Here is a 23,495-nt window from a genome sequence, read left to right as displayed (position 1 = left end):
AGATATAAATCACAGTTAGAAACGTTTAAATTCTTAGTGTTTTGATACTGCTGATTTCTATTTTTTTTTTTTTATATCAAACTGATTTACATTAATATCCATGTAAAATTATGTGGCGCATCCCTTTCAGATTTTATGTCTTGCTTGTTTTCCTGACAGTTGTTAACTATCTGAAATCATATCAAAAGTTTGGGGCTTGCAGTTTTATGTTCATGTGATTTGATACAAAATGACAAAATCCCAGAACTAAGTACAGTGTACTTGTGTAATTTACAATAGATAAGAAATCTTTAGAGTCATTTACTAAATTAAAGTACTTATATAAAACTTTGTAAACCTATGGCTACTTGAGTCAGAATTAGAATCCGTGGCTCAATTATTGAACTGTTACAGTACTATATATAATTATATAGACCTCAATTGTTCAAGGATACTTTTTTCCAGACTGTAGTTGGTAGCGCAGAATTGAAAGTAATGGTGGAGGACCAATCAGTAACTTCTACTGTAAACTATGTCACGTCTCCCTTTGTGGATGAAGCAAGCATAACGCTCACTGAGGAAATTATAGATGAAGGTATTTAATATGGTTAATTAGCCATTGCTATTAAATTTATCAATGTGTTATGTAATAAATATATGAGAAAATGTTTTGAAATTTTTGTGAGGCAGAATGTGAAATAATTTTGTCTGTTTAGTTTGACCTTTCTTTTCACAGTGTATTTTTAATATGACATTATAATTGTTCTTTAACTTAAATTCTTTGTACACACTGTAATCCATTGTGAGAAATAAAAATTCGAAATCAAAAATCCTCGGATATCAACAGAATATTGTATCATATTACTGCTAACTCTACCATAGTATTTAATGCTGAAAATGTTTTCATCTGACTATTTTTTATATTTTCCAATTCACAGCTCTGGTTCATAGACTGGTTTTCGGTGGAAGTAATTGGGTAGATGCTAACACTGTAAAACTCTTCATTGGCGGAAACGAAGTCACTCCAATAACTGTGACAGGGACCTTCAATCTAGAGGCTACTTTCGATTTGCTCCCCTCAGGAACCTATTCCCTAGAGTTACAAACAGAGGAAGGAAACGCAGTGGACAGGTCAGTGCGGTGATCAGTCAATATTCAGTTACTGTAGATTTCTTATATTTTCGAGAATGATATTTTCCGCGATCCTGTCGTGTATCAAATCTCAAGAATATTAAGAAATCACGTCTGCTGACGTTCTGTTTTGATTCCATATAGTATGCAGCTTTCAAATAATAAGAAGCTAGCTTGATTTTGGAATCTGAGAGGGGAGCTTCTCGTGATTTACAAGCATATACATAAATTCCTCATGTTTAATTATATTGAATCAACAGTTTGTTAGCTTGCATGATGTGAACTATTGAGCCTTACCCCTTCAAATATCCATCTGTGCAGTCATTAAGTGTCTTTTCACAAAGTTTTAACTCTATTTTCTGAGGGATTATTAATGACAGTGTTTTCATCAAATTCTTTGCATATATTCATGTACTTTTATCAAACAAACGCACAGTTTATTACTTTTCATAGCTCTTATTCTCAGTTCCACCAGCTTAAAATTACTAATGGTAAATGAAAAAAAAAAGAAAGACTTTTTCACTGTCTAATAAAATTTGTTATGCCTATAAGTCCAAATTTTTTCATTGTAATTGCAGACTATGAATTTTATGAGTTTATGTACAATTTTTTTAAATAATTTCCGTTCAATCGCACAGTGGTGGCAATATTCCAAGTATAACAGTACAAGAACGACAGATTACAAATGTATACCCAGCAACTGGCTCACTCAGAGGAGGAACAAAACTTATCGTTTCTGGGCAAGGATTTAACACATTAGCCCCTGTTAACAAGGTGAAGGTGGGCAGTCATGACTGTTTGGTAAAAAGCTCCACACCCAGTGAACTAACATGTCAGATCGCAGACACGGGGAGGACACATCTTGTTACAAATGACGGAATTCATCCAAGTAATTCAACTTAGTTTAACTTTTTATTTTATTTGAGGAATTAATGCAAAATTTCTTTGTTTTATGCGATTTAAAATAGTTTGGGGCAGTTTATGCTCTATAAAATGCAAAGCAACATTCTTCATATAGTGTTACATCCAGGATTATTGTGTTAGAAAAATTAAGTAACAGGCAAGCTAGATCCTGCTTTAATATTTTGAATCTGGGAAACAAAACTGATAATATTAACGTTAAGATGAAATATGCTATATATACATGTAACTTTTGCGTGGTTTAAGGTTTCAGGATCAGTGGATATGCATGGGAACCCAAAAACCTCCAGGTGAATGTTGGAGATACGGTTGAGTGGCGGTGGAAGTTTGCACAGTTCATCACCGGGATGAAGGTCCGAGTGGTTCAGGTCAAAGGTCTTCTCTCCCAGGAGGAAGAGGAGGGAGGCTTCAACAGCGGTCCCGCCACCAGCGAAGGTGAGCAGCTACTGCACTTTGGAGCCAGAGTGTTACTTTGTAAAACTGTTTCCCAAGTCTTGGTAATGTCTAGAATGATAGCTACATGTTTACAGTGACTTTATAAACATTGGATACTCTTGCTTCTTACCTCGTGAGGTTCAGGGTTATTAAAAACTACATATTAACTTGAATAAAATACATTTTGAATCATTATAACCAAAAAAGTAACTACCTTTGCATGAATGGTTGACTAAACATAATTCAAGTTTCCTTTATAGGAGATGATGAAAATAATTGCAAATATAGAATTATACATGAATTGATTGTGTGTAAACAATGGAGATTATTATAGAGATGGTCTAACAAATTTTGTTTACTTAATTTAGGAGGATACCAATTCCAGTTTCTGGTACCAGGGACCTATCATTACTGGAGTGATTTTGTAGATTTTTACACGACAACACATTTCTCTGGAGTTGTTGAAGTGCTGGGTGTTGAATCATATTCTGCGGAAGTAAATGTGATGCTGAATAATATTGAGTTTACTCATGTTAAACCAGGTATACATGTAATAATGTTGTGTCAGTTCAAATGGTACAATACAAATTAACTGTTTCTGAGTACTGCTGCATGAAACGATTGAAGTGCAAACAAAATTGGCTGAAGCTTTGAGTTTTATTAGAGGTTAATTGAATTAATTTCAGATACCGCAGACCCTTCTCCTGCTGGGACTTGTCCAGGAACCATTGGTGACCTAGGTTTTTGTACAACACCAACTCCTCCAGCTGGGGACCCCAACAAGCATATCTTTGGTTTCTGGAATTGTGCCACACCCACCGTCACTCAAATATCCCTAAAAGAGGGCACAACCTTTGACATTATAGAGATCAAAGGTCAAGGGGTTGATGTCAATACTTGTGAACTTGAGGTCAAGTTTGGTGAGGACATGTGCACTGTCCAAGGAATTAGTAGTTCTGGATTTTTCTGCACAGTTGACTCTGGAAATAACCCCACAGTGGGTGTTTTGCAGGAAATTTCTGTCCTTATCAAAAATAGAGGATATGCTTTGATAGACATAGAGAAGAGACTGGATCGTTCTTTTGCTCTGTTACCAGCCATTAGTACACTTTCCCCACTGTCTGGTTCCACAGCAGGTGGAACATTTGTTACTATTTCTGGAACAGGCTTTCCCGAGGAGGAGGACAAAGTCATTGTGTCCATAGGAGGGTACATTTGTCATGTGGAAAGTTCATCATCTACAGAAATAACATGTATATCTTCGGCTCAAACTGTGGGATCGAAGGATGTCGAGGTGACAGTCATAACTGCCACAGGCTCAGAAATCATGGCTATTTGTAAACATACCAGTGGTTCGTGTACCTTCTTATACTCTTCCACTGCAACTCCAGAGGTGACCAATGTGACACCTGATGCAATTACCGGAACCACAGAAACAACCTTGACCCTGACAGGTTCAAATTTGAAGTCAATGGTAGAGGGGGCGACAGTCATGGTTGGTGGGCAGCAGTGTGCTGTGCAGTCACAGAGTGTGGATACCATCGCGTGCACCATAACAAACCTTCCTCTGGGCATGAATGACGTCAGTGTTGATGTTGCAGGTTTTGGCAGTGCATTATCGTCCCTCACCGTGACATCACCAGCAGCCATAAGCAGTGTGACCCCAGTCTTTGGCAGTGTTTATGGTGGAACCACCATCACCTTTATGGGAAACGGGTTCACATCTGATGCCACTGTTAGCATTGGAAGTGTGGCCTGTGAAGTGAAGAGTGCTAGTTTGTCAGAAATGAAATGCATAACCGGGGCTAAGGTGGCAGGAAGCTACCCAGTGAATATACAAGTTGGATCAGTCTCTTACCCACAACAAAACTATGAATACAGGCAAGGGATATCGCCTGAAGTAACAAGCATTACTCCAAGCACGGGAGGGCATGGAGAAACAGTCACAATAGTGGGTCAGAACTTTGTCTCTCCTTCAAAAGTAACAATTGGAGAGGCAGAGTGTACAGTGGTCTCAGAAACAGCTGTCGAAATTGTGTGCACCACTACTCCACATGCAGTGGGATCACAGAATGTGGTGGTGGAATCTCAGCATGGTATATCCAATGATAATATCCAGTATGAATATGTCCTGAGTGTCACATCATTTAACCCAACGTCAGGTAAGATATTGCTTAGAAATCTTAAAATATTGTCAAGTGATCTGAAATACATTATTTTTCTGACAGTGCTTACAAAATTTGTGTTGAGCATTACATGTAAATGCAATTTACAGGTACCGGTACATGTACTTGTAGTCAGTGATTTTGAAGAAGTTGAACACCATTTTATGGAAGGTAATGGTTTTCATTTTTGTTGCTGTTGACAGGAAGTATATTTGGAGGCCTGGATATGAATATAGATGGTGCGGGATTTGATGGAAACGTTGAAGTGAGGATTTGTGATGAAATTTGCCCTGTTGACTACAACTCCCTGACTGCTTCCTCATTCGTCTGTAAGGTCCCTCCTTCATCTGATGGTAAGATTCCTATATATTAAGCTTTTAATTGAAATCTATGAAAATTGCCCAGGAAAGGGTGGGATCCACTCTGAAATGTTGTGCCTTACAGGTATGTTCAAGTTATAATACTGTGAGCATGAGTACATTTGTTTTTGCCATTACTGATGGGATAAAAGATATGAAAGTGTTTAATAATATTCTTTTCCCCAGACGATATTATCATTATATATCACAGAGATATATTATTATATGATGTATCTCTTGTTAACTACCATGTGGAGGTCTGATATGGTATTAGATATTACATAAGACTCTGCTGATATGACCATGCATATATCTGCATACACATTAAGTTTACTGTTTTATGTGGAAGTTTACCACTTTTAAACTCTGTTTTCCACTTACTGCTTTTATTAGAAAATCTACCGCTTACCTTCAGTAAACATTCATTGTTTTGATAGATAATCATTTTGGAAGCTGTTTTAGTTTTAAAAATATCTGTATGTAAAGATACTGTTCTCAGATATTGCTTGTATCAAGCAAAGACCTGGTCCTCTAATGGTATAATTTTGAATATCATTGGTTGTAATTTTATATTTAAATTAATTTTAATTGTAATTTTTAAGCTGACTCAGAATGTCTACAATTTTTTATGCTGAAGACAATTATATTTTTTAAACAAATGATTCAGATCTACATTTGGGATTTCTCTAGGAACTGCCAAAGCATGTGATGTTAAGGTGAGCTCTGGTACCGTACTTCTAACTGCTGGGACATACAACTATGATCCGTCAATGACTCCTTCCATGACTGGCCTTAATCCCACCCGGGGAGGGACAGGAGGGGGCTCATCCTTAACCATCTCTGGAACAGGATTTGGAACGTAAGTAAATCCAAAAGATTAATTACTATATTAAAAAAAATTTATAATCAAATATTTCAGCTTAGATAAGCAAGCACTTTGTACAAGTTCACATTCTTATTGACTAAGAATGTATTATTGCAATATTTGACAAATATACTCTAAGTGTATATATTAACTGTCTTGTTTACTAATAAATTAGGAAGTTGTGCATAAAATTGATAATGGTTGCCCTTGTGTTTAACATATGGACTATTAAAGGCAGAATAGGAGGTCATCACTGCAGTAACAATATTTTTCATGTATTATTTTTGTTTGATCCAGTGATGAAGGTTCTGTGCTGATAGATGGCAGCACCTGTTCTATTGATTCTTGGTCAGAAAATGCCATTACATGCACTACAGACACACACGAAGAAACTGGGACCTACAAAGTTATGGTGCTTGTACCAAACAAGGGAATGGCTGATTCGGTAAGTACAAAGAAAACTCTCTCTCTCTCTCTCTCTCTCTCTGGCACTTTAATTTTAGAAACAAAGCTAACCTGATAATCTTTCAAAAAAAGTTATTAAATTTATAAGAAGTATATGAGATGAATAGTTTAAACCAGTATTATGTTACAGGGTAGTTTAGAGTTCACCTACATAGATGTGTGGTCATCCCCATGGACTTGGGGTGGTGGTTCTATTCCATTGGAAGGGGAACTCGTGGTCATCCGAGAGGGTCACACAGTGCTATTGGACGTGGACACTCCCATACTTAACACTTTACTTATTGATGGTAAGGACCCACTGAAACTACCGGGTAGCTCATCATAAGGTTCACATGGAAGATGAGTGCTCTAATGGCAAATTACCCATGTATTTGCATATTTGACAATTAAAGCTTCTTATGATCAACATAAATAGTTATTTGTTTATCTATTCTCAATCATACAATTTGTGGAAGAAATTCCTTCAGCCATTCATCTGTACCGGTTCATTAAATATGACTGTAAAATGAATCATATCTACACATTTCAGGAGGAAGCCTGATTTTTGATGAAAAGGACCTTGAGCTTCAGGCTCACAAAATTTTGATCACCAAGGGTGGAAAATTGCAAGTAAGCAAGGAGATATCAAAGTTCTGACCATTAAGATATACACAAAATCAAACATTCATTCATTTTTAGCTCACCGAGACGAAGTCAAGGAGAGCTTATGCTATACCCTCGGCGTCGGCGGTGGCGTCGGCGTCGGCGTCCGGACCTGGTTAAAGTTTTTGTTGCAGGTCCTGTATCTAAGCTATTACTTGTCCTATCTTCACCAAACTTGCATGGATGATGCATCTGGACCTACTTATGGACTTGAAAGACTTGGATGCTGAATCTGGGTCCTAAATTTCAGATGCTGGAGGAGGTTAAGGTTGTTGGACCAGGTTAAAGTTTTTGTTGCAGGTGCCCTTTGATAGCAGTATCTTAGTTACTGCTGGTCTGTACTTCACCAAACTTGCATGGATGGTGTGCCTTATGATACTGATGCACCAGACAGGCTTGAGTGCTGAATCTGAGCTATAGGTTTCGGATGCTGGAGGAGGTTAAGGTTTTTGGAGCAGGTTAAAGTTTTTGTTGCGGGTGCCCATTGATAGCAATATCTAAGTTACTACTGGTCCTAACTTCACCAAACTTGTATGGATGATGCGTCTTATGATACTGATGCACCTGACAAGCTTGAATGCTGAATCTGAGCAATAGGTTTCGGATGCTGGAAGAGGTTAAGGTTTTTAGAGCTGGTTAAAGTTTTTGTTGCAGGTGCCCTCTGATGATTAATCTTAGTTACTACTGGTCCTAACTTCACCAAACTTGTATGGATGGTGCGTCTTATGATACTGATGCACCTGACAAGCTTGAATGCTGAATCTGAGCAATAGGTTTCGGATGCTGGAAGAGGTTAAGGTTTTTAGAGCTGGTTAAGTTTTTGTTGCAGATGCCCTCTGATGATTATATCTTAGTTACTACTGGTCCTAACTTCACCAAACTTGTATGGATGGTGCGTCTTATGATACTGATGCACCTGACAAGCTTGAATGCTGAATCTGAGCAATAGGTTTCGGATGCTGGAGGAGGTTAAGGTTTTAAGAGCTGGTTAGATAAAGTTTTTGAAACAGGTGCTCTCTAATGATGATATCTTAGTTATTACTTGTCCTTACTTCACCAGACTTCCATGGATGGTGTGTCTTATGATACTGATGGACCTGACAGGCTTGAATGCATAGTCTGGTTTCGGATGCTGGATAAAGTTAAGTTTTTAGGAACAGGTCACATGTTTAATAGATGATAGTACTATTTCAAACTTGCATAGTTGATTTAACTGTAATATGAATGAATCGCAGAAGTAGCTTCAGATGCAGAGCTTGATCTCCATTATCAAGGATGCTAAAAAATAAATCTTTGTTATTACTGGTCCTAACTTCACCAAACTTGAATGGATGGTGTGTCTTATGATACAGATGCACCTGACAGGCATGGATGCTGAATCTGAGCCATAGGTTGCGGATGCTGTAGGAAGTTAAGGTTTTAATTGCTAGTGCCCTCTGATGATGATATCTTAGTTATTACTGGTCCAAACTTCACCAAAATTGCATGGATGATGCGTCTTATGATACAAATGCACCTGATGGGCTTGAATGCTGAATCTGAGCCATAGGTTTCGGATGCTGGATGAGGTTTAGTTTTTTGGAACAGGTCACATGTTTTATAGATGATAGCTTGCATAGTTGATTAAACTTTATTATAAATTAAATGCAGAGGTTGCTTCAGAAGCAGAGCCTGATCTCCATTATCAAGGATGCTAAAGAAATCTCCTACCTCACTCAAACCAGCTCGATAGATAGATGTGTTTGTTGATAAATGATATAACATGATTCCTATGATAAAGTATGATAAAGTATTGTATGATATGAAACAATATTGTTTGATATGATACAATATGATATCATATGTTATATTATAAAAAGTTATACGATACGATATGATATTGTATCAATTTTTTTGATATTTTATGATATGATTATGTATCATGATATTGTTATGTATAGTATTGTATATTATGATACTGTATTGTATAATATTTTATCACATCTTTATCCCAATATACGGTGGATATCACTCATGGGATAAATTTTTGATATTCCACTGTGTGTTCTTACGCCACGTGACGTCATAGTTAATCATTACGTAGGTTTAGACGTAGAATGAAAAAGTAAATAATTAATTCAGTTGAGGGGTGTTGAGATATAAATTTTAAACATTTAATGTTGTTTCAGTTATTTGTCATGAATTCATAAAAAAATGTTCGAAAATGAATGTATGTTTGTTATACTTCAAGGAACTTTTTTTCCATGCGTAAAGTTGTTGACGTGTTGTAAATAATGTGTTGTGCGGCTCACAATCACAATTTTTACAGAAAAAGTTGGGATTAACAAAATACTTCGTAAAACATGTGATAAAAAGAATCTCTCATGATTTGCGATGGTATATGATTTTTATCCAACTCGTTGTGTGTTTTCTATCCCCTCGCCAAGGCTCGGGGATAGAAAACACACAACTCGTTGGATAAAAATCATATACAATCGCAAATCATGAGAGATCCTATATATATTGTATTTTTAATTTATTATTTTATCACATGATACAATTACATAAGATATTGCAAAATATTATATTGTATCCTATGATACAATATTGTATATTCTATAATATTGTATCATACAATATTGTATAATATGATATTGGTTTCAGTAATATAGAATTATATCACATGAAATTGTATTATATGATATTGTAATATTATAAAATATTGTATCATACGATATTGTATGATATGATATTGGTTAATATGATATATTATCATATCACATGAAATTGTATTATATGATATTGTAATATATTTTATTGTGTCAATTATGATGCAATATGTATAATATAATAATGTATTTTAAAATATTTTACCATATCACATAATATTGTATCATTTGATAAGATACAATGTTGGAATCAAATTATATTGTATTATATGATATAATATCATATAATGTATCAAATATGTTTCAGTGTCATTCAATACAATATCATTCTATATTATACAATATAATATCATGTTTCAGTGTTATGATGTATTATGTAATATGATATTGTAATATGATACTATATTGTATTATATTTTATGATATTGTATTATGTGATCAAATACAATAAGGTATAACACAATACAATGTCATATCATACATGACAATATCAAATCTCATTATTGTTTATTACGGTATTTTATTTATTATATGATATATATTATATTAGAAATATGACATGATGCAATATTTAATTTTATATCATTGTATTGATTAACATATTAACATATGATTATCATAAAAAAATTTATTAGATGATATACGATATTTTGTCAAAACAGAATCCATGAATATCCAAGATCATAAAGTATGATTTTCATATAAAATGATAAAGGTGGTCTTATGAAGGTGATGTCTCATAAGGGTGATGCTCCGTCTCGGTGAGCTTAGTAATCTATGATTACCTACGTTTCACTATTGCAATTTTGTGTATACAGGTTGGAACAGAGTCTGAGCCATTCTCCTGGAGAGCCTTCATTACTTTACATGGACATGTGCGTTCCAAAGAGCTCCCAGTGTATGGAACCAAAATGATTGGTGTTCGAAACGGCTCCTTAGAATTGCATGGTATGTTTACATTTATTTCTATACATGTTTAACACATAATTATATTGAGTAAAGCTCTATGTGTGCTAAAGTAAATTTTTACTTTAAATCACCTTGCAAAACTTTTTTTTTATCATTTTTCATTATCTTTAAAAGCACTTGAGTTTCTATGATCACACTTTTTCTAAATGTTACTTTTTTAAAAACTTTGGATTTTTCATGCATAGAAAGAAGGTAGATTTTTTATTTATATTAAAGACCTTAATAATAGAACTTATTTTTCTTTCAACAGGGAAGAAAATTGTGACTTCTTGGACACGTCTAGAAAATACAGCCAATGCTGGTGCAACTGAAATTGTTCTCACTCACCCTGTAGATTGGGTTGCTGGAGATGTTGTTGTCATAGCAACAACCAATCACAGACATCGTCAGCAGGAGACGGAGCAGCACACTATTGCTTCTGTCTCAGCTGACAAAAGGACATTGACACTGGAGCAACCGCTGACCTACAGTCATCTTGGGGTGACTGGGAATTACGGGGGCCAGGATATAGAATTCCGTGCTGAAGTTGGATTGCTCTCTCGAACGATCACCTTCCGTGGGACTGTTGATGACCAGTGGAATGATCCTATTGAGCAATGTCCTGATGGGTTTGATACAGGTCCGCAATTTTACTTTATTTTTACTTATAATGCTCTTTGAAATCTGATGAAATTGTAAATTGTGTGTTGTACTGTGCCATGTTATGAAACTTTCAGGTAAATGCAATAAAGAATGAACAACATGCATAAATAAACAAAAGCAATGTTGTCTTTTGTAGGGGAATTTGCAGTGCGTAGCTGTTTCAATGGTCTGTTTGGAGAAGAGATTGGAGTTGATCAGTTTGGAGCTCATATCTTGCTTCATGCTCCACAACCAGACTCTGGCAGTGTCCATGCCCACATTGAGTATGTTGAGTTTCATTATGTTGGGCAGGCCTTCCGACTAGGACGCTATCCCCTTCACTTCCATCTGAATGGTGACATGATGGGGTCCTATGTCAGAGGCTGTAGTTTCCATCAGTCTTTCAACCGCGCTGTGAATATCCATGGAACTCACAATGTTGTAGTGGAGTACAATGTAGCCTATAACATCATGGGTGGAGCCATGTTTCTGGAGGATGGAGTAGAAACTGGAAACACTTTCCAGTATAATTTAATGCTGTTTGTGATTGCGAGCTCTAGTCTGCAGAATGATGATAACAGCCCAGCTGCCTTTTGGGTGACAAATCCAAACAATATTGTGCAGCATAATGCAGTTGCAGGGGGTACTCATTTTGGCTTTTGGTATAGAATGCATGAACATCCTTCAGGGCCATCCTTTACCACCTCCATCTGTCCACAGAAAGTCCCTATTGGAATATTCCTCAATAACACTGTGCATTCCAATGGATGGTTTGGTCTTTGGGTTTTCCAGAAGTACACGCCCCGAGCAGGTGGTTCGTGTGGTTCTGGCACCCCTGAAGAGGCTCTCTTTTCTGATCTCACAGCTTGGAACTGTGAGAAGGGTGCTGAGATAGTGGATGGGGGCTCAGTCAGGCTTAGGAACTTTGTTCTTGTGAACAACAAACTATCTGGGTACGAAGGCAAGATGGTTTTGGAAGGCTCTCAGGTCATAGAGAATGCCTTGATTGTGGGACATGCATCTGAACTGACTCTTGAAGAGCAAGGATGCACAAGGGATGGAATTAAGCTCCCTTATGGATATGGTTTTCATGTAAAAAATGTTAAATTTGTCAACTTTAATAAGGATGGGTGTGCTGCATTTGGAGTGACAAGAATTACCGGCACCTGCAGTGTGAATTGTGGTGGGTATAGTTACACTACCGAAGGACTTACTTTTGTCAACTCGCCCAATAGAGGGCAGTTCTTCTGGGCGTGGGAAGCATTGATCACAGATTTAGATGGGTCCCTGACAACAGATGGTCCTTCGCCTGCAGCTGCAGGGAAAACGGTACTCCCTAGTACAGGCACTCTACCATCTACCTGCACAGCCATCGATTCGTTAAGCAAGGGATCTGCCCCAGCTGTCGCATGTCCAAGTGAACTGAAATATCATAGATTTACATTCAATGGTGTTCCTAAATCTCTGGAAGGAAAGGATGCTGTATTTACTAATGCTCATGGAAGTTCAACTCAACCCTACAGGAGCAAAGCTGTAACCCACAAGAAGGGCTGGTTGATAGTGTTTTTGGATGGAATGGAATACACTATGGATTTCACTGACAATCCAGGCCATACCAATTTCACATACAATGGAAGAATTGATAACTTTAAGGTAAATTAATGTGATAATTGAATATAATTGTCATATTAAACAGTAATTTAGAGAGAAAATGTCAGTTCTTTTATAAGGAATAAACTGCTTACAAAGACCCTTTCCCCAAACTTTCTTTGAATCTTTCTATCTGTGACGATTCAATCACTGGTGCCAGATAGCTCAGTTGGTAGAGCACCTGACTAGAGAATTCAGAGAACCCAGGTTTGATTCACCTTCTGGTCTGTCATTATTCCCCTACCTCATTCAACATTTTTAAATAAGCATAAAATTTCCTTTAGATGGAGTACCAGTATGATTATTTTGTTGTATTTATTTCCAGACCAAAGATGAGTATGTGATAGTAAAGCAGATTATTCAGCAGGAACCAAGTCGCCTCTTCATTGACTGGTCCTCGGGTCACATTCCAAAGCCAGAGACGGCCATTGATGTGGCCACAAGTAACCATGGGCACTGGGAATACTCTCAGCCACAGATGGAGCTGAAATATTTAGGTAATTGACCCCTTCACAATTAAAAATTTAAAGTGCTGTAAAGCATTTTTATGTTTATATTCCATACAAAAACCTGAATCCTTACACTGCTTTATTTCAAAATGTTGAAATTTAACAGTGTTTATATTCGCTATACATCAAACTAGACTCTGCAATCATTCATATATCAATAACTTTATGAATAATTTTTGGTCATTGCAATTGAGAAATATACAATATATATAATTTTTTTATCCTTAGTTCGAGGCTATAACCCATCCTCAGTCGGATCAACTACCAACAGAAACATTGGTATGAAATTTAATGTATACAAGTGCTTCTTTGAGGACTGTAAACCTCCCCCTGACCCCAACACGGTGCCCCCCGAGGAGGAGCGACCAGACGATGCGGTTTTCTGGTCAGTGAAAGAGACGTGGAGTGATGCAGAGGAGGGGTGGGGAGGGTACAAAGGGGAAGGGCTGTACGATCTGCCAGTGGATGGAGACAGTGTCAAAATACCGAAAGGTAAAAGGAAATTACTGTAAACAGGAAAAATATTATTTTGTTTATAATATTACTGTATGGTATAGAGATTAAGTTTATATATCCATGATATCTAACTACTTGTAGGTAAAAATACATAATAATTGATGCATCTATCATATCAACTGTTGTACTAACACCATTTTATTCTTTCCATGAATAATTGAGCTATTAATAGCTAGGATTCAATACAAAAAAATCATTAGATTTTAAGCTGTCAAATTTAGCAGCCATGTGTGCCTGTTTATGTAAAATCCCAAATTTTGCCTTAAAGTAGGAAGAAAAATTCTTTAAACATGATTTCTACTTTACCTTAGAACTATACCTGCTGTAAAAATATCAGTAACAATTTTTTGGGGGCTTCACCTGTTTAATGGAAAGGTAAAAAAAAAATGAATGATGCAAAGTAGCATGATGATACTAAAAACCGTTAGTTATAGAGACATCTCTGCTGTGCTCTGTATTGGTATTGATCATTGTAGACAAATGGGTTGTGGCTGATACCACACTACCCCAAATGGAAAAACTGATTCTCTATGGTGTTCTGGAATTGGACGATGATGGTGGAAGCAGAGACTTTGAGCTACGCTGTAAATACATCATCATTCGTGGAGGAAGGCTTATCATTGGATGGCCAGACAAGCCATTCCTTGCCAACGCCCTGGTCATCTTGGAAGGAGATCGTCAGACAGAGTATTTTGAACAAGACAGTGGGCCAACTATTGGTGCCAAGGTTCTGGGTAAGTTTCCTTCCTTTTGTCCTGTAAAGTGAATAAGTTATGGTTAACCATGCAAGTATGCAATTTGATGCTACAATTTAAAATGAATTTTGATTGTTTTACATGCATACAAGAATGTACTCATAGATTTATAGGGGATTAACAGAGGGGTAAAAAAAAAATGTTTTTCATTTAGAGTGGAGCTTAGTATCATAAGATGTGTTCAATAATTTTATCGAGATCTGTAGACTGATAAATTATATGATACTTACAAGCGGGTTAACGGTAAAATCTACAAATTTGAATAAATCTGAAAAAGGCAATCGACTTTAGACAAACAGTACTAAGTACTATAATAGGCGAGTATATATGGTATGCTTGACATGCATCAAACTTCATTATCGAAAGTCACCCAACACATAAAAAATAAATGTACATGTACCTGGAGTCAACGAGAGAAACCACTTGTTTCACAAACATTTCATGGTTTTGTAACAGTTAAGAATTCCTGGCATGACACGAAACTTAATACTTTAGTGTAAATACTATATCATTATAAATATTATATATCATTAAACATCAAGATAAAGCGAGTAGTAGTGATTGTTATTATTTGGTCTTAATCAGCTGCCTTTGGAGGTGTGGACATGCATGGTATACAGAAAGGAGACACGTGGACTCGACTCGCTCAAACAGCCAATCCTAGGGACACGCAGATCACACTCGAGTCCGCTGTAGAGTGGATGGTGGGAGATGAGATCATCATTGCCCCCACAGGATACAAGCCTGAAGAAGTGGAAAGGTTTACCATTGCTGCTGTCTCAGTAGATACCATGACAATTACCCTGGACAGTCCCCTGCAGTATAAACATATCGGTAATGGTGCATCAATGCTCCAGCTTTTATTACCAAAACAGGATTCAACACTTACTTTTCTATATGTTAGTGCAGATGAACTAGTACCTGTTTACTTTAACTAGCCTGAAGCCAATTTTATATGTATGAAATATAAACCAAAATGCATTACCAAATTTTGTTGAATATAATTTGCTCATTATAAATAAATATTATAAATAAGTAAAATTCTTATATTTTTTTTATTATAAAAAGCTTGGATGCATGAATGTACCAGTACTTCTTTTAATATTAAAAATGCCTGAATGAGTTGTTGTTGGCTTACTGTTTAAAGCTTTATATTCATATCAAATAATATTGTGCATAGCAAGTACTGGTATATTGCCAAGAACTAAACAATCGCACTTGTTTTTATGGCCACCTTTAATCAGCAGCCACTAAACATGAGCGACCAGTTTTAATTAATTATATGTACTTGTTACCTATTAATTAATTATATTTTTTATTTAAGCCCACACTCATACAGCGGGTAGTAAAACTCTAACAATGGCTGCCGAGGTTGGACGCTTGACTCGAAACATTCGCTTTGAGGGAGCTGCCTATCCAGACATGCTGACAGAAGCCTTTGGAGCCCGTATAATGGTGTCCAGAATCGTAGAGAATGGACAACTCTACATTGGTATATGATGTATTCACAAAATTTTTAAAATTCTATATCATAAATTCAACAAGATCTGAAATTAACATAAAACAGATTGGTACGTAATCATGGGAGAGAAATACAATGTAATTGCTTTTGGTATTTGTACTTACTTAAACAAATACCATTATAAATTCAACAATTATTGAATTTAATATAAATGAAGACAAACAACCAAAGAGGGAAATGTGCTATTGATGTTACAAAGAATGAAAAATATTGTATTCAATTTGATTAAATTTTGATATTTCTTTAACTACTACCTGTATATAGTTATCACTGAGTTTTGGATGTCAAAAGACCTGGGTCCAAACCAAGCAAAATGACCTTTGTCTTTATTACACATATTTCTACTTTATAACAAATTGTTACATAAATTTTCAGGATATGCCCGTCTCTCCAATGTGGAGTTCCGCTATACTGGTCAGGAGGGGTGGGTGGAGCGCGGAGATGCTCGGACCTCGCTAGCCTTCGCTGATGCCGGAACCGTCAATCCAATCAAGCCTTCTTATGTTAAACACTGCTCTTTCCATAAGAGTTTTGCCCCTTCGATCACTGTTCATGGGACAAACAACCTCCCTATTGAGTGGAACATCATGGCAGACTCGGTCTGGTTTGGTATGTATGGTGCCATAAAACAAAATACTTGATGTTAAAAAAAATTCACATCAAGCTGTATTTTGAAAGTACAGTAAAACACGCTTATAGATAAGTGCCAGGGACGGGTGAATTAACTTCCTTATAAGCGTAATTTTTTATATCCATCAAGTTTACAATATGTTATAAAGTTATGGGGAATGAAAAGAACTTCACTGTATGCGTCAATTCATTATAAGTGTGTTCACTTTAAGCGCGTTTTACTGTATATTTTACAGTTTCATTATGTGCTTTTTGAATATCAGAACATTAATTTGGCTGATGATAATACTTATATGTTACATGTTTATGACTTCAGCATTAGAGACCACTAGTTCCAGTACATTGATATCTCACAACTTTGTCACAAATGTTAGATGGGATGGATGCTTTAATGGTAGATTTGAAAATCTGAATGTGCGATACAATGGTGCCTTCAACTTGAATAAAGCCACGAACTTGGTGTTGGAATATAATGCAGTGGGAGGAGCCCAGAGGGTGGGCTACAACATTCTAGGGGAGGAGTGTGGTGTTACAACAGTTTGGAAAGACAATGTGGCCCATACTACACTAGTAGGGGTAGCAAGTTTTCAGCAGATGACCGTAATACCTGGTAAGTGACTTAATTGTTTCTATGACACATTTTCAGCAATAAGAAAATTATACAGTCATGTGAAATACCTACAGCAAAAGTTTGGGTGTTTTGGTGATGGTACATTTCTTATTGACAGAGGGTATGGACTGCATACAAATTAACAACTTTCATGTGTGGAAGAACCTGGACTATGGAATATATTACAACAACTTGGTGAGCTCAGTTATCGAAGGAATCAAGGCAGCAGACAATGGCGTAAACATCTTCCAGTTTATCATTGGTCCAGCTGCTGTCCAGCACCAGTATGAAAATAAATTTGCAGAAGTGTTCGATTCTCTTATTGTGGGAACCTCTGATGCCTTTGATTGCAGTACTGATGTCCCCAATACCAATGACTGCAACATTAAACTCAGCAAGCAAAGCCGATCTCACAGTCCAAGAAGACTTGGAATTACCATGGCAACATTTTCTTCAGGAGGAAATAAAGCTCCAGAAAAGCCATTTGCTGGCATAAAGGCCTACCAAGCCATTGGTGGGAGAGGCTATTTATCAGGTATTATTTTCTATAAAAAAAAGAAATATGAAGAGATCGAGAGATAAATATTTTTGGATTATGTTGGAACATGTACTTTTAATGCATTAATTCATGTATCTTATACTGAATATGCATAACTGGACTATATAAATCTGCTTTAAAATAAGAATTATTGAAAAATATTTAAATATTTTACCATTCATTAAAAATATCCGCAGTTTTTGGTTGTAAATTTTAAAAAAACATGTCAAAAATTTAAGATAGATCTGATGTTGATTTATTGATAATTTAGACTACTTAATGGGATGAGTTAAAGACAACTGTAAATGAGGTTTTTTTTGAAGATGTGACCTTCTCCAAGTTCAGTGACCGTTGCTCAACTGGCCGGGACATGGTGATAGCTCCAAACTTTCAGAGCGACGATGGAAACCATAGGATGGAGGTCTCCACCCTGACATTTGTAGATGTTGACGAAGAGTCCAAAATCTTTTACCCAAGATCCAATTTGGGGTACTCGGCTGTCAAAAGACACAACTTTTTTTTTCTTCTAAACTTTAAACAATGAACATCAATTTGTGTTGTTAGCTATAGAAATCTCAGTATTTTTGTGAGCTGATTGTCGATGCCTACAGCAAAAAGACATAGTCACTTTTAAATGACTTTGGCTGTTTATTCCATTAGTAAGACTGATGTCAAAAGTTAACTTCTTCAGTACTTATGATCTAGAGTTCTTTTTTCCATCTTTCATGCCACATCTTAAATAATATTAAATGATGACAAATCTGTATACTTGTGACTCTATGAGGAGATGGTCTTTCTTGTAGACTGATAAACCCTTCTGATTGTGTGGACATGTCTTGCGATGCCAAGATTAAAGCCTTGCTGGTGGACACGGATGGTAGCTTCCTGGGTCAGGCTGGCTCAGTGATCCCCCAGTCTGAGTACCAGTGGAATGGAAACCCCGCCTACATGTTGGGGGACTACAGGGTGCCCAAGGAAATGCAGGTGACTCCGGATGGAGAGAGAATTTCTATGGACACTTTGGCACCACACAAAGGTTAGAGTTGTTGCAAAATAACTGTGAATAAAATGATACTGTAAATGTATTAGTATGTATGATACTTAATGGAAATTGATTTTCAGCACATTAGTGAGGATTTCAGTTAGGATTTTTTAATGTACTTTTTTATATTCATATATTACTGGTAATGACATTTTGTGGTTTACTTGATATAGCGGAAGCTGCTTTCTGACAAAGTTTTTCCAAATGTATTACATTTACAGTAATCAGTTGTAATTTTTGGCAATGCAACTATAGTGTAACTGTAAATATAATGCTATGGTTAAGATATTATTTGTGGTTTGAATTTATTTAATGTACAGCATGATTTTGCCATTCATGGTTCATTATGAAATATGAATCCACAGCAATAGACAAACTGTGAATGAACAGAAATCCCCTGCAAATTGCAACATATTTGCTGTTGCAGCTTCAGAGTAGGTTTTGTTGGAAAGTATGGAAATATAAGCAGCACTTAATTATGATTTCTATTGGTTGATTACAGGGATCATTCGAGATGACACTTGTACCTATGTGACTGAATGGCAAGCTTACAAGTGCCCCAGCTTCAAGCACTACACACTGACCATTGAGAGCATGGACAAAGATACAGAGACTCGCCGAATCTCACCTGTGGCAATTCTTGGAGATGGTTACCTTGACCTCATTAATGGTCCCCAGGACCATGGATGGTGCAGTGGTTATACCTGTAGAAAGAGGCTCTCAACATTTCAGTCCATTGTGGCACTAAGTAAACAGAAATTGATATTGCTCCATAAGAATTTCATTCTCTCTGAAAATTAATTTTGAAAATTATAGAAGAATTTAAGTAAGAAATAACTGGTAAATAAATGTCTCTGATGTTCAAAAATGTTGATATTGTATAAAAATGCATTTTTCCTAAATTCCAGACAAGGATTATCTTTTACATTACACTGGGACCTCCCCTCAGCTGTCACGCTTCATGATGCTGGATGTCAATGAAAATGATTGCATTCAGCTTTCTATCTGGTATGCCCAGCCATGGCGCCTGGATGTGTATCATGAGGACCAGTATATTTTACCCGCCAATGCCAGACACGTAGGAGACGTCGGCACTATCGTATACGACCCCCCTCCAGTAGGGGAACCAGACAAATTCAAGCCCAGTGCTGCCACCTGTGCTGATGTATCCGGGTCAAATTTCTTTGACAGAGTGGCTGGTGTACTTACTATCCTGATTAAGGGTCCAAAGCCGGTCAGAATCGTGACCATGGACTCAGTAATTGTGTCTCTACAGTTCCCTGCCATGTCCCTGGAGGAGTTCTTTGGGGAAAACATCATTATGAATATAGCAGCTTTTCTAGATATTGACCCCAAGTTTGTTAGGGTAACAGATATCACACGTGAAAGTACAGGGGATAAACGAAAGAGAAGAGCAGTAGATGAAAACATAGTCGGAGCCACTATAGAAATCAGCAACCCACCAGGTAAATTAAGTCAAGGCTATATATATTACAGGAGGTATATTTTATTTGTTCATTATTTCGAAGGGGCATAACTTAAGATTGAATCAGATAATATAATAGACAAATTTATAATGTAGTTGGACAAGATTTATTTTATCTTTAAAAGAGAAGTATATCAATATTTCACCAGCAAAAGTTTTTGTTTTCATAGAAAAAGGTTAGAGTATAGTGTACTACAAAATATCATGATATTACTTGGTATACTTTGTTTTTTATTTATTTAAAAAGAAAAAAAGGAAACCATGTTTAGAGATTGTCAACAGCTAGTACACATGCACTTACCTTTCTGTGATTTCTGTAACAGTTACACAGTGTATTGAAAAAATGGACACATTTCAGGTACTCCTACTGATGCTGATAGTCTGACAAAAGATGACCTGGAGCAAGTCTCTGTTGACCTCATCAATGGAATACAGCTGACCAATTTCAGTGAAGACATCAACATGAATTCAAACACTTCCTACTCCATCTCCAGAAATATTCCAGAGACAGACAGCCCGGAGTGGCAGCAGATGACCAGCTCAGAGTCAGGTGGCTACTTGGTGGTGCAGGTGGCTGACCATATGATCTTCCACACTGACCTTGAGCCTATGCATGAAGGAGCCCCGTTCAAAATACAACCCAAGATTCAAGTGGTGGACCAAACGGTACTTTTGCAAAATGTGTTCTCTTAATCTTAAACTTCACATATGTAATGCATTTATTATAGATCTCCCTTATTTGACTTGTTAAGTAAATTCAACAGGTTAATTTTGTAAATATTTTTCAATATGTGTACAGGTTTAAATCATATTTTGTCCAATTTCAGGGGGAGATAATCAAGGTATTGGGAGCTGAGGAGAATACATGGAAATTAACGGCAACCATTCGCGATGGTACAGGAAACCCTGATGCTGTTCTCCTGGGATCTAAAACTGTCCAGTTTGTCAATGGTATGGCGACCTTCACAGATCTCGCCATCTCCCACTTTGGCACAGACTACATTCTAGACTTCACGGTCACAGAGCCAGATGTTGGAGAGCCATTTGTGGTGGCGTCCGAGAGGTTCACCCTGGAAGGAAGACCTATAGTGGCAGTAGTGGAGTCAAAGTCCCCAGTCATTGTGGAGCGATCAGCAGCTACTATAAGACTCGAGTTGAGAGATGCAGTTACAAACCAAATCATTGATGATATTGACTGGAGAGTAAGGGCTTTTCATCACAAAGCAATATAAAGCATTGTAACCAGTAGATCAAATCATATAACAATAGAAAAATACTGTATTTCTCCACAACACATTTCATTGTATTACACTATTGTCATAATGATCTATATTTTTAGGGTCACTCTTGGGAAGTAACAGCCAAAATTGGAATGCCAGAGTTATATGATGAAAATATCATGGATTCCCAAACAGTTACATTTGATGTGAACTCAGGGCAGGCTACCTTTGACAATCTTTTGTTTTATACTGCTGGGGTGTTTGTTGTACAATTTAATATCACATCAACTCCAGCAGATTACAGTATAGAACTCCAGGAAATCGTGGTGGTTCGCGGCATCAGTCAGGAAGAGATGACCACAGAAGTATCAAAGGAAATAGGCCTCAAGTTTGAGGCCGACTATGACAGCATTGTTGGGACAGCCAACAATAAATACTTTGCAGCCATGGTTCTGAATTGGGTTGCCGGCACATACACTGATGTTATTCCAGCACCCAAACTTGTATACAAAGGTAAGAGATGGGCATCAAACTTTAAATTCAACTTGATTATCTTTTGAATATGAATGGTCTCTCTGGTTTAGTTGTTTGAACACCAATCCAAGAAAAAATTCATTGCATGGTAGTTTTTCTGGTCATGTGAGTGTGTGTCTGTTTGCAGGGAGTATCATGGTTACCTTCAACATGGGAGGTGATGAGGGAAACATTACATCCACCATCAGCAGTCTATGTATGGCCATTCAGAATGGCACGCACTTCACTTTCATTGGTCAAGACCTCACCCTCAGTGGCTACATGACGGTGGATGGCAATAAATACTACGGTGTCTCCTGTGGAGTGGTATGCTCTCTACATACATACTTGTATCATGACTAATCTCTAAGAAAATAATTTGATAAATTTGAAGTATGGTAATGATTTGCTTTTGTGCATGAGAACTTTTTCTGATAAATTTACCCGTTATACAAAATTAAGTTTTAAAACTCTACTGTGAAATCTATTACTACATGTATGTTGCATTTGGCCATGTGCAATTCTTCCATGCACCTAAATTCTTTCCTCATTTGGCATGATCTACTAATTACCGGTATAAACTTTTTCAATCTTTAGATATCATCTGATGACGGAACAGACAGCGCAATGCCAATCATAATCATTGTGGCAGTGGTCGGAGGACTTCTGATTGTTGCTGTCATCATTCTGATAACCTGCATGATATACAAGACTAAGGTCTCCCCTCGAGCCAAGACCCACGACTTGGAGCAAGTGCTTCAGAATGAGAAATCTTTTAACAGTGTTCGCAGCTACAGACAACATCCTCCCAACTCCACCACGCTGACCGGCGAGAAAAGAATGGCGACCGATTACTGGAAAATGTGAAGCCACAGCACAAACACTTGCCATATGCCAGTTTCATAAACATTATCATATATTTATTCAGTCCGTCCATTCTGAAAAAGCACCTGAGAGATTTTGATGATTCAAAATATATGACTCTTCTTTGATGATGTGATGCAGTATTTTCTATTTCACTAGTTTTGGTAGAGAACTTTACTTGTTAGTTTTATTTCACATACTTTTTGATACCATTTCATTTTACTTTTGCTGTTGATTTTTATCTTGTTTTTGTTGACAATAGAAAGAATCTGTCCTTAAGATCCTTTCTTGCTGATATATAGACTATAGTATACATTTTTCCGTCCATTTGTTAAATGTCATTGAATCCTTTTCTGTTTTCTGAAATCAATAAAATTAACTGTTACAATTGTTGCTTGTGTCATCAATGGCTTCTTTACTGTTATCATTCAACAAGGATT

General features: G+C 36.8%; 1 protein-coding gene across 1 annotated transcript in view; it reads left to right on the top strand.

Annotated features, from left to right (window-relative positions):
• The window catches only part of LOC105339097 (fibrocystin-L), a 45,726-nt gene extending 22,606 nt beyond the window's left edge, over positions 1–23,120 (top strand). Inside the window, exons 24-54 of the mRNA XM_034445204.2 lie at positions 445–574; positions 918–1,110; positions 1,749–1,999; positions 2,278–2,466; positions 2,835–3,008; positions 3,153–4,628; positions 4,835–4,984; positions 5,681–5,849; positions 6,153–6,300; positions 6,451–6,607; positions 6,850–6,929; positions 10,429–10,558; positions 10,830–11,198; positions 11,358–12,853; positions 13,176–13,347; positions 13,588–13,851; positions 14,352–14,609; positions 15,216–15,464; positions 15,955–16,122; positions 16,528–16,761; positions 17,099–17,392; positions 17,511–17,927; positions 18,254–18,419; positions 18,734–18,966; positions 19,475–19,720; positions 19,881–20,438; positions 20,817–21,124; positions 21,286–21,660; positions 21,798–22,191; positions 22,340–22,518; positions 22,789–23,120. Coding sequence (XP_034301095.2) covers positions 445–574; positions 918–1,110; positions 1,749–1,999; positions 2,278–2,466; positions 2,835–3,008; positions 3,153–4,628; positions 4,835–4,984; positions 5,681–5,849; positions 6,153–6,300; positions 6,451–6,607; positions 6,850–6,929; positions 10,429–10,558; positions 10,830–11,198; positions 11,358–12,853; positions 13,176–13,347; positions 13,588–13,851; positions 14,352–14,609; positions 15,216–15,464; positions 15,955–16,122; positions 16,528–16,761; positions 17,099–17,392; positions 17,511–17,927; positions 18,254–18,419; positions 18,734–18,966; positions 19,475–19,720; positions 19,881–20,438; positions 20,817–21,124; positions 21,286–21,660; positions 21,798–22,191; positions 22,340–22,518; positions 22,789–23,058 — 9,897 coding nt within the window. The 3' untranslated portion in view covers positions 23,059–23,120. The remainder of the gene's footprint in view (positions 1–444; positions 575–917; positions 1,111–1,748; positions 2,000–2,277; positions 2,467–2,834; positions 3,009–3,152; positions 4,629–4,834; positions 4,985–5,680; positions 5,850–6,152; positions 6,301–6,450; positions 6,608–6,849; positions 6,930–10,428; positions 10,559–10,829; positions 11,199–11,357; positions 12,854–13,175; positions 13,348–13,587; positions 13,852–14,351; positions 14,610–15,215; positions 15,465–15,954; positions 16,123–16,527; positions 16,762–17,098; positions 17,393–17,510; positions 17,928–18,253; positions 18,420–18,733; positions 18,967–19,474; positions 19,721–19,880; positions 20,439–20,816; positions 21,125–21,285; positions 21,661–21,797; positions 22,192–22,339; positions 22,519–22,788) is intronic.
• Positions 23,121–23,495: the final 375 nt, after the last annotated feature.

Source organism: Magallana gigas, chromosome 2, assembly GCF_963853765.1.
Source record: "Magallana gigas chromosome 2, xbMagGiga1.1, whole genome shotgun sequence".
In the NCBI taxonomy this organism is placed as follows: Eukaryota; Metazoa; Mollusca; class Bivalvia; order Ostreida; family Ostreidae; genus Magallana; species Magallana gigas.
The sequence above is the reverse complement of the archived record's forward strand: the minus strand, read 5'-3'. Positions and strand labels throughout refer to the sequence as shown.